The 12159-nt window shown below is 39.4% G+C and overlaps 1 protein-coding gene across 1 annotated transcript in view; it reads left to right on the forward strand.

The window, feature by feature from the left end:
- Nucleotides 1-45: 45 nt before the first annotated feature.
- The window catches only part of DCAF13 (DDB1 and CUL4 associated factor 13), a 24299-nt gene continuing 12185 nt past the window's right edge, over nt 46-12159 (forward strand). Inside the window, exons 1-8 of the mRNA XM_017806521.1 lie at nt 46-189; nt 951-1150; nt 2408-2515; nt 4250-4339; nt 5153-5308; nt 6024-6101; nt 9916-9998; nt 11679-11843. Of these exons, the coding sequence (XP_017662010.1) occupies nt 120-189; nt 951-1150; nt 2408-2515; nt 4250-4339; nt 5153-5308; nt 6024-6101; nt 9916-9998; nt 11679-11843 (950 nt within the window). The 5' untranslated portion in view covers nt 46-119. The remainder of the gene's footprint in view (nt 190-950; nt 1151-2407; nt 2516-4249; nt 4340-5152; nt 5309-6023; nt 6102-9915; nt 9999-11678; nt 11844-12159) is intronic.

Genomic DNA, 12159 nt, shown 5'->3' on the forward strand with positions numbered 1-12159 from the left:
GGGGCGGGGCGGGGCTCGCGGCCTCGCGCGAGAGCGGCCCGCGCGCCGTGTCCGGTCACGTGCGCGCGAGCTTCCCGGTGGAGCCGGCTCGGGCTCGGGATTGGGGAGCGGGGGCCGAGATGCGCGTGAAGATACTGAGCCGTAACCCCGACGACTACGTGCGCGAGACCAAGTTGGACCTGCAGCGCGGTGAGCGGGACGCCCGGAGCGGGGCTCGGGTCATGTCGGCCCGGCCGGAAGGGCCGAGGCGGCGGCGGCGGAGGGAGGGAGGGAGGGAGGGAAGGAGGAAGGACAGGAAGGATGGCAGGCGCTCGTGCGCCCGCCGGCCGCGATCCGCGCAGCCCCTGGCGGGCCGTGGGCTGCCCTCGCTCCCTCCGTCCCTCCCGTCGTAGGGAGTTTTTCCCCGCAGTGCCGGTCCTGGGCGGCGATTTTCGTGCAGTGCCCATCTGCGGAGAAGAACTTCCTTGGCCGTGCCCCGGGACCGGGCGGCGGCCGAGAGTGGCATCTCGGGGTGTCGGAGCGCGGTCTGGGAACAGAGTCAGAGCCGGAGTGAGGAGTAGGGGTTTATTACCACTCTGGTACTCCGAGATTACATTCAGTATTACCGAAATTACTTTTAACAGTTTTTTGCACTTACTGCTGTTTCGGTCGCGTTGTGCTTTTTGCATATCCTTTATTAAAACTGACAAAAATCGTTAGATTTTACGCATAGAATCACAGAGTCGCAACAGGCCCTGCTAAGGAGTCCCTCCCCAGCTTTCTTGTAGACCCTCTTTGAGTACTGAAAGGCCACCATAAGGTCTCCTTAGAGCCTACTCCAGACTGAACAGCCCCAGCTCTCACAGACTTTTCTCATGGGAGAGGTGCTTCATCCCTCTGATCATCTTTGTGTCCCTCTTCTGGACCTGCTCCAACATGAGTTTTTAATGTCTGTGTTCCTCTTATTGCAGTTCCAAGGAACTATGACCCTGCATTGCATCCATTTGAGGTTCCACGAGAATACACAAGAGCTCTGAATGCAACAAAGCTGGAGCGTGTGTTTGCAAAACCCTTTCTCAGCTCACTTGATGGCCACAGAGATGGAGTTAATTGCATGGCCAAACATCCAAAAAGTTTGTCTACAGTGCTGTCTGGAGCATGTGATGGAGAGGTAAGCTTACAAACCACAACGAACAAGGTACCTTTCTTCCTTATTTTCTATTTTCTTTCTCACTGGTGTTTTGTTTGATTGGTTTTGTTCCACTTTACTCTTCTTTTATGTCTTTGTTCGGCATAATTTACCTTCACTCGGGAGATTCAGATTTCCCAGTCTGGGCAGTGTTTCCCAAACTGCGGGTTGTAATTTTCCAGCACACCAAGGCAGAAGCTTTCAGCTGTGCATCTGTGAGCAGAGAGTGTGCCATTCAGTTCCTCAGGATGGAACAGTGAATGTTAATTTATACATTCCATAGTGATTGCTCTTTGCTGCCCACATGATCCCCCTCCTTCCCTTGAAGAAGTTAAACTGCTGCAGATTAAGAGATTGCATGAAGTCAGATGAGCTAGGGGGAAGGGGCACACAACCAAAAACTTTTTTGAATAGTATTTTATCGTATTGCCTAAGAAAGCTAACCTTATATTTGTTTGATTATTTTTCATAGCAAGAAAAAAAAACCTGCAAGGACACTTTAGTTAGCGAAATCTGGAGTTGTAGAAAAAACTAACCTGTCTTCTCTGTCTTTTCTCACCCTTACGGTGTTCATTTGGTGGTGCTTGTATAATTTAAAGGTGTCTTCTGGGTCGCTGGTTTCTTCCTGCTTTTTATAGAAAGTGCGTATGTCATGCACTAGTGTAAGAGTGATTTACCTTTTTAAAGAGAAGGGGAACCAATTTATATGAAACTTTAGCCAGATTTGTTATCTCCTGATAGAGTGAATAAAGTACTGGGTGCTATAAATACCTACAAATATTAAAACTGACCTCAATTTCTTTTTTTTTTCTTTAATTAGCCCAAATACTTTGAAACCAAAACCTCTCTGAGGGGTGGACATCTGTATAGAATGTAGTACAGCAACTGGACTGAAAACATTGTTTGTTCCAAAGGCTATTTCCTTGTGCTTTTGTCTATAGAGTCTTTTTTTCCCCCTAAATTTATAATTGCTGCTTTTTTAGCAAGAATTCTAGTTCAAAAATAGGAGAATGCAAAATGCAGAAAGTGTACAGCTTAGGTGGGGGAAAGGGGAAGGAAGGAGAGAGCCTCACTTTTTTTTTTTTTCCCAAGAAGGGAATAATAAGTGGTTTTTTACATTATGAAGTTTGACCATTGTTCGAGCCAGCTGTGCCATTTCATTACCTTGTACTTGAATTGTGAACTGCAGTGGTGAACTGTAGAAAGCTTACAGAATATTTACCTCTCTGTTTTTAACAGGTTAAAATTTGGAACTTGACCAGACGACAGTGCGTTCGTACTATCCAAGCCCATGAAGGCTTTGTTCGAGGCATGTGTGCCCGTTTCTGTGGGACATCGTTCTTCACGGTAAGCACAGTGTGTCTCCTCAGTACAGTGCAGCCGTACAGAGTGCCTGTTCACCATCTGTTTTCCACTGAGAAACTTGCTCCCTGCCATACAGTCTTTAAATATTGTATGAATACGCTTATTAAATTTGTCAGTGAACCTGACAGTTCTATTTATGATAAAATTGTTTCTGATGCTGTGATACGGATACTATTCAAGACAGTTGAAAGGATAGAGACCAGAAAATAGCTAACAGATGGTTGTGTAATTAAAACTTGAATAAACTACTTCTCATTAAAGTAGTAAATAGATTATGTTCATTGAAAGATAGAAAAGTGTAAAAAGGTAACCATTTGCATATACTATGATTAAAGATAATCTGATTGAATCAAGATCACTCCATGCGAATTAAGCTTTATTAACTTAAATCAATCACAGCAGGTTCAGTTGCATGTAAACGGTCTGGAAATAGTATGTCCTCCTGTTTACATTAAAACAGTTCTAAGATGACACAATAAGAAGAACTGTTTTTAAAATCTAGAGTGCCCCGAGATTTTGTTTCTTTTGAACTGGGTATAGAAGAGCCATTTTCACTATAGGATATTTATCTTTTCTGAAGTATATGCCGGCTCACAAGGACAGTAGTTAGGATATAGGGGAAGTCATAGTAAAAAATTCTAAGTGGCACCAGATTAGAATCCCCTTTTGACAATCCCTCTACCTGAAAATTGAGGGAGGGAGAGAAGAAACAGTAGTACTGCACTCAGGAAAGAAAGTTAAACTTGTAGACCTAACATTTTTTTAGGCCTTTTTGCGTGATCCAGGTCACTGCACAGCCATGCAAAAGCTTGTGCTGGCATTAGTGCAAGAGGTAGAATGGCATTCGAAACAGGCAGCTGAGCAACTGAGGTGGAAAGTGCCTTTTAACTGTTTACATGCTCATCAAAGTGACTTCAAGAAAGTGCTTTGCAGTTTAAGGTGCCAGTTGATTAAGAATTGTAAAATGTGTCTTTTGGAAAATAGTCACCACTCCAACTCACCTTTTGCCTATTCAACCCTGGAAATATCTGTTTTGGAAAAGCTTTGTGAATGAGGATAGACAGTTGAATAGGTGGTGGTAGGAAACACTGACAAACTGGAAATCAGTCACCTGCTTTCACAAGCTGACAGATCCCCAGAAAATCTCTGAGCAGCAGCCACTGTGGAAGCCAGCCCCCACCTCCCCTTTCTGCTTCCACTGTCCCAGTTTTTATTGCTGAGCATGATGTTCTGTGGTAAGGAATACTCCTTTGGCCAATTCAGGACATCTGTCACGCCTGTCCCCCCCCCAGTCTGTTGCCCACACTGAGCCTATTTGCTGGTGGGGGAGGCAGGGGTGATGACTGACACAGTGAGAGTAGAGGGAAATGCTCTGTGCCGTGCAAACACTGTTCAGCAATAGCCAAGACTTTGGTGCTTTATCAGCACTGTTTTAGCCACACACCCAAACCACAGTGCCAGATGGGCTACTATGAAGAATGTTAACTCCACTCCAGCCAGACCATGTACATGTTTCTAGCAAAATCTTATGACCAGGAGGGCTAATCTGCAGCTTGGAAGTATAAAACAGAACAGTGACAGGTAGGAGAAAGCACCTGTGTATATCATAGAACATTCTCTTTGAAAGGCTGCCTGTATTTAATTGCAAAGCACATCTAGCAAAATAAACACAGTATATTTACATAAAACTGTACATGCTTTCTCCAATATTTCCAGGTTGGTGATGACAAAACTGTGAAGCAGTGGAAAATGGAGAGCCCAGAATATGGAGAAGAAGAAGAACCTATTCATACAATTCTTGGAAAGGTAGTGAATCTGAGTTTTGGTTTTCCTGCATCTCTTCTTTTGAATTAAGTTTGAACGAATTCTTATTCAATTTTTTTGGAGGAGAGAGATATAGTTTGATATTACCTTTTATCTTAAGGGGTGTAAGGTGATGGCATCAAATTTTTTTATTACATTTATTTTACATGTAACCAGAAAGGAATATCTCAAATGCCATCAGAGATGCTGAGCTCTGTCTCTGCTAATCATCCCTCTCCTGCAAACTGGTCAGATCTTTCTATAGTCTCTTTCCCTTCAGAAGTGTATTGTCAGGGCTTAATCTGCATTAAATTTCTTTTCATGGCAGTACCTTGCAGCCATTCAATATATACTTTGGCACTTTCAATTTACGATCAGCTTATTTTAGAAAAAAAATTAAATACTTTTTGTAAATAGATAGTTTGAAACTCTTTAGTTGTTGTAATGTCTATGGAATCCATTCAGGTCCCCACTGAAAATTCATAGTCGTACCCTTAACATTTCCATTTGCTTGAAAGTCAGCCAGGACTTTGTAAATGTGCTTTTAATGCCAACTCCATTGTAAATTAACAAGAAATGCATGCATGCACCTTAAATGAAAAAGAAAACTTGGCTACTGGTAGGGGCACATCTGATAAGACTTAGTTTCTTGTTTCATTGGTGGCTTGATTTTCAGTAATATAAATGAATAAAAACATGGGAGACTCCATATGCAATGATTTGTTGATCTTTTTGGTAACAGAACATACTTGTGTATTTATACGTACAATTGGTTTTGTAAATTTTTGCTTTTTTTGTTTTTTTTTTTCTTTAAAGACAGTGTATACAGGAATTGATCACCACTGGAAGGAACCTGTTTTTGCCACCTGTGGCCATCAAGTGGACATTTGGGATGAACAAAGGACAAGTCCCAAGTGTTCTTTGACTTGGGGTTTTGATAGCATTAGCAGTGTAAAATTTAATCCCATTGAGGTAATGTTTATGTTATATATTGGAAATCAGTATTTTTCTTGAGCAGTATAAGATCTAAACTCTATTTACATCATCTTGATTTTTTTTTTTCCAAATTTAGATTTTGATATATGTTTTAACAGAATATTTGTGGGGGGTATACATAGATTTTTATGGCTATACTGATTTGGAATGTAGTACTGTATGTTTTTATATTTTTGTCTTTTATCTCTCTTAGTCGAGGAGAGCAGAAACAAAAGCAGGGCAGTCTCCATTCTGCCCACAGCAATACAGATCTGGTACCTCAGTCATATAGTGTAGGAGTTATGTGGCTGTGGAGCTGTCACCTGTTCCAGTATTGTACTACCTGTGACTGAGGCTTCTCACCCTCTCCATGGCAAAACAATCGCATTTGATCTTTTACAGCACTTCCTGTTACATCTCTTGACTGGACTGTGTTCATATCTGAAGTGTTTATGAGGAATTGCTTGTTAGTTCTAAAGTAGAGGGCACTGGGTGGATTCTGAATCTTACAGGGAAAGCTATTTAAAATGTTTGTGCTGGATAATCAGCTGCACAGAAAAAATGATGAATGTATTTCCTTGACTGAAAAAGAAACCGTTTGACTACCAATTATGTGAAATAGCTTAGGTATTTAATTTTAGCTGTTAACTACACTCTGGAAGCATTCAAACACCATACACACTGGTTTTCTTTTTCTTTTTTTTTTTTTTAGACATACCTTTTGGGAAGCTGTGCTTCTGACAGAAATATTGTGCTATATGATATGAGAAAATCAACTCCATTAAAGAAGGTAATATTTTTTTTTTAAGAATAATTAATGGCACTAATGATCATACTGGATATGTTAATAGCCTATAACTGTTGATGGCAATAGAGAAAAGAATGCTCTGAGCAGTGAGTTCATTGAGTTTTCATTGTCTGAGTCTTCTGAGTTTAAATTAATGTTGGGATTGAAACAATACAGAGTTAGAAGGGCCCTTTTCTGCATTCAGACAGGCTGTCATGCTCACTCTGTTGTAATTCTTGATCAAGTGCCTGACCTGACAGCAATTTCACAATAAGAACTTTATGTTCCTGTATTGCATTCTGTCTGTGTATGTGTGGTTTTTTTTAAATTTTTTTTTCTCCTCCTTGCCAGAAGGAAGCAAGGTATCTTCTACGGCATTTCCTTTCCGCCACTGGAGAGCCTTGCTCTGCATTTGAAAAGGTGTTTTTCCTTTGCAGGGAGATAAACTCTCCCCTATGCACCTACCATAAATATTCAGAAATCCTTTGCAGTGTAATCAAAATTGTATTTATATGTGGAACATACTGATGACATGAAGATTCCTGTTTAACAGAATGTATGTATTTATTTTAAACAAGAAGCTGGTAATTCATACACACATATTAAACCTCAATCAATTTCAGTATTATTGAGCCTCAGAACTGTTTTAACAATATTCTTCTTGAAATATGTTATTCTGGCTTGTGAATATACATTCAACGTCCTTCTGTGCTGCATACTTTCTGAAATGACATTGATCACTAGAACACTGTAATGGTACTTAACTTAGTTATAAAATAGGAATGTTGTTGGCATAACAGTATTTCTTTGTCTCCCTGTGCCCCAGCAATTTTTAATAAAGTATCATTTGGGCCACTGAGACAGTGTTTATAAAAACTTGTCAGTGATGCCAGTTGGAGACCTGAATGTTGACATGAACGCAGCCGATGCTGTAAAGCTGCAGTTACAAACTCAGAGGATGCAGTTTGAGCCTTTGTGAACTAAGTTCTAATCTAATGGAATTTTACATATGTATATATGCTAAAGATATAAAACTCTACATACACATGCATAATTGCATGTATGTATATGTGTATCTCATGTAAGCAGTGTGCTCAGGTGCATTTCCTGCCATGGGAGTAAAACACTGATGAGTACTTCCTTGCATCCATGGATACAGTAATGGGTTTTCTCCTGGAATAGAGATGATTCTCCTATGGAGTGGAAGTGAAATGTCCATTTCTGCATTGAGAGCTAAGAGCTCTGTAACTCCTAAGAGAAGGGTGCTTCTTATTAGAGGTACCTTACTTATGTACAGGCACTTGTTTCCAGCACTGCTATGTTCTTGGGGTTTGATCAGCAAAGCAGTTGGGACTCAGTGGGAGTCCCTTCATTAATGGCAATAGGAATACAACTTCCCACATCATGAAGCAGTAGCTCTCTTGCCCATTTGTCCTGTCTATGGGTTTCAAAGCCTTAAGTTTCAAAGAGGGAGGGATAAGATGGTGAGATGCTGCCTAAGTGCAAAGTACGAACTAGTCTAAAAAAGCTGGGAAAAGATGAAGGAAAACAATTCTGTTGAAAAACAAGAGGAAGATTTTTACTAGGAGTTGGTACACTTTAAAAGTCATTTTTGTGCAACCTATGGAAACAGGAAAGCTTAGGATATTTTAAAGATGGACTTTCGCTGACAGGAACTGTGCTTTCTCTTGCTTGCTGTATTCTTAGCTGTTCATTTCAACCAAATACCTTGTAGGTAGTAAAAGAAGACAGATTATTTTTTTGGGTGAGCAGGTTTTGTGTTAAAGTAATCTTAACATCTCCAAACTAAAGCTCTTTGTAAGCAAGTGTTCGTAGTTAAAATAAATAAACCAAGATAGCTAAATCTTCAGGGACTTCACAATTTTGGCTTGTCTTAATAAGGACTTACACTTACTCATTTCATAAGAAGATCTACGGTAGATTAAAAGTAGTGTCAGAAGATGGCTCCACTACAGGTTTAGATAGTTCTGAAATGCCATTATTAATGTATTTAAAGCAACTTAAATCACTTCCAACCCAGGCTGCCTTACATAATCCTAGAACTGTACAGAGAATCTGTTTCTTAGGCACTATTTTAATTCAAAAAGGCACTGCTGAAATGAACTGAATGCTTGTAAATGTCAGTGAAAAAATAGTGATGTGGAGCATGGACTGTGACCAAACTTGACTCCTTTTGAAAGAGCTGGATTTTTCAGCAATAGTGAAGTTATTTTGTGACATGATAGAAAATACTTATTATACATATAATGGGTTAACATTAATCATGTGCTCATTTTGCAGTGGTTGATAAACTTGTATAGGGAAGAATAAAGAACACTCCTTGATTAATAACTTCCCATATATGTGCAAGGTTTGTAACTAGAACAATATTGAAATCTTGAACAAATTCCAGTTGTCATATTACTGTACACATAGGGCATTTCAGTGGCCACTTTTTAAACTAGACATCACTTTAGACATCTGATGATTACATTCAGTTCTGAATGCACAGTTTCTGAAAATGAGCAATTTTCTGCAGCACAGACTTTATAATGAACAGGATAACGTCACCTAGGAAATGAGGACTTATGAAGAAGTGAGAATTATGAGAATATGCACACACTCATAAGCTCACAGTCTTTTGGAGAGATGTTTGGTAGAGTCATTACTGTAAGGGTTATAATTGTACAACTATATTCTAAAATATGTATGTAAATGTATGGTGTTTGGTGTAGTAAACCAAGAACAAAAATGAGTTTGGAGTACCATAGCATCAAACACCCAAATTTCAGGATCTTTAAGAAGGATTATAGCTGACCTGGAGCACTGTAGAAAATCCTGTTTAGAGTTGTTCAGTGGGTTAATAAGTTGCTCTGTAATTACACGTCCACTTTGTGTCAGGCATACTGTATAGTTTTTATTTTTAAATATGGCCAAAGCTGCTGTGTATGGTGTGTCCAATGACCTCCTCCCTGCCTTCTCTTCTCCTACAGAGGCCCAGCTGTTACTGCCACAGCTGTCCTCCAAGGTGGGGATGTCTGACATACAGCTTCTTAATGCCTCTTGTCTAGTCTGCAGTTAGCAAAGCAGAAGGGTCTTAGTCTGTTATCAGCTGCCCTCTTCCCACTTCAGGGCCAACTGGCCTCTTTGTTAGCCATATGCTTGCTAGCAGCAAGCAAATCTTATGAATGTGGAGCGAATGACTCAGTGCTGATACTGTGATAGTAGGGAGCAGATTTCAACACGGTAACTTCTGTATACACTGCTTGGCACTTCAACAAGAAATGGCAACTCTCCAGGAGAATTCATGAACTGCAATTTCAGAGATGAAATAAGGAAGGGATAGTAATAACTAGGAGAACATTAAAATGTTATAATTGCTTTGCAAATGCTGACTCACAGCTTCAATTAATGATTATATCCCTTGAAATAACCATTTAATTAGGCATGTCTATAGATTACTTAACCAAGGGTTCCTGTAAATATGATAGAGAAGTGAAATTTTTCAGAAGTTCCAGGTTTACTTGTAGACCACTAGTGCGTTGCCATGTTCAGTGACCTCTTAGAAGAATTCTAAGGTGATTTACGAGGAAAATTTAATGTCTGTGTAGCCCAAAGCAGTGGGCATGTGATGAGGGACAGGAGGTTCTTGAGTTTGGATTCTAACACTGCTGAGGCAACATGCTGTCATGTCACTGTTTCTCTGGCATGGTTGTGTATTTAGGAAGTGCTTGTCTCCAGTGGTGTATAGGAAGTTTTGAACTATAGTGAGTATTTTACTGCTGTAACAAGGTAGCAATGTGTAAATATTTTTCAGGTTATCTTGAACATGAGGACAAATACACTGTGTTGGAACCCCATGGAAGCTTTCATTTTTACTGCAGCAAATGAAGATTACAAGTAAGTGTGACCTTGCTTTTCAATACTTCTGGACATGTTACATTTTTAATCTGTGTCTTGGTGATTTATGAACATGCTAAAATGAATTTTTAAAAGACTACTCTAAATTTGAATCACTTAATAGCCTAGAGAATTACAGGCTTACTGATTGTAAGAAATATGAATTGATAGTAGACTACCTTTTTTTCTGCATTTCAGTACTTGAGGGATAAAAAGCAGTGTAACTTAGAAAAAGTGTAGTTGAACCAATGCAAATGTAACTTGCAATGGGACCCAGAAAATAAGTACTATTAGTCCAGTCTGAGGCAATATACGTGTTTATTGTCTTGCTGGCTCTTGCAAAGCTTGATATATTGTACTGATCAGCTATTTTGATAAAAACATTTCTTAAAAAAAGAATTTAATCTTCTCTGAAACAGTTCTGGAGACTGCAATACTTATCCTTTCAATGTCTTGAAGCAGTTTTTTACTTTTGAACAATACTATTCATGTGAAGAGCTAATCTGATATTGAAAAAGCTGTCTCTTCAAAACTAGGCCATTGCAAATGTGCTCCATATCCTCTTTTCCAGGAAGTCGGTGATCTAACAATAGATCACTGTTTTCTTCTAGAACATAGGAATTTTATCACTTAAGGCTGTTTTTCAAAGAAAATGGAATCTGGCTCAGACCTTGAAAGTGGGTTTTATATTCAATGTACTGTTTTTCTTGTGTTTGGGTTATGATATGATAAAGCCACTAGGCTACCTAATCTGTTTGAAAGTTTGGAGTTTTGTTTATAAATTTGCTTTTTAGTTGTTTTTCTGGTTTTTTGTTTGGTTGGTTTGGGGATTTTTAATTTTTTTTGGTCTTCCCCTTCCTAAACTAAAAACAATAGCTATTACTGTCAGGGGCAACTGTCGTCCTGCAGCCTAAAGCAGTTAATATGCAATGGCAAATGCATATATCAACATATATCAACACTTGCACTTGCAAGTGTTCACTGATTATGTGGAACAGCAGTTTTGAATATGATGCTGCATACTTTCTCTTGAATTTAAAAGGAAAAGGCAACAGTTACCGGTATACTATTCAGTAAGATACATTTAATTTGAGCTATGCATTCACTTGAATAAAGGAGGGTGAGAAACCTACTGAGTTAAAAATTGTTAATATAGTAATTCTACTGAATTCTTAAGCAGTTTTCATTAAATGCATTGTCTGTAAAGCACATTTGCTTATTGGCACTAGGCAAATTAATGATCTACGCAGTGGTTATGCCTCGCTGTGTATCACTGAGCTTGTTGATTCAAAGTGAGTAGAGGTGGACCTTATCTGAGCTTTGAAGTCCTTAAGAGCAAACCAGCTGTGGTCCAGCAGCTGGGTGTTTATTTTTAATGTAATGCTTTTCTACAGATAGTGTGCTCTGCTGAACTAGCATCTCCATGCATTGAAGGACTGGGCTTTCCTTGCAATCCTACATTGTCTGGCCTAAGATAATTAGGCAGTAGGAGAGAGTGCCAACCAAATGGAACTTTACAGTAGACTGAATTACAAGGAGTTCACAATATGAGAATATTTAGAAACCTTTCAGAAGTTCCCTCTGCAATATGGATCTGTCCTTAAGTGTGATTTATGTAAAATGTTCTATTTACTTAAGGAGTTTTTATGGTATTAAGCTGTTGATGTATTTATTTTAAAGCTTATATACTTTTGATATGCGCTATCTTGAATCACCTGTGATGGTGCATATGGATCATGTGTCTGCTGTTCTTGATGTGGATTATTCACCCACTGGGAAAGAATTTGTGTCTGCCAGCTTTGATAAGTCTATCCGCATTTTTCCTGTAGACAAAGGTCACAGCAGGTGAGTGGTTTTACACCTTTCTGTCTTGCTGTCATTCATTTCAGTGACTTCCCTCCCAAGTCTTCAAAACTATTAATTCCTTCATTAACATCTTCCTTGGAGCATTCACTTCCTGCGAATGTTGAAATCTGACTCTTGATAGCTCGAAACCGACAGGCCTTGTAGTTGATCTGATTCTGGAGTCTGTATCAAAAGTAGAACCACTCCCCAGGTAGCAGTACTTATGCAGTATGGAATTAAAATTACAATGGATTATTGTGCTTGGATGTAATGGCCAGTCTTCGCGAGCGAAGATTTGGGAAAGGTCATTAACCCT

Source organism: Lepidothrix coronata, unplaced genomic scaffold, assembly GCF_001604755.1.
Source record: "Lepidothrix coronata isolate B3197 unplaced genomic scaffold, Lepidothrix_coronata-1.0 Scaffold15, whole genome shotgun sequence".
Taxonomy (NCBI): domain Eukaryota; kingdom Metazoa; phylum Chordata; class Aves; order Passeriformes; family Pipridae; genus Lepidothrix; species Lepidothrix coronata.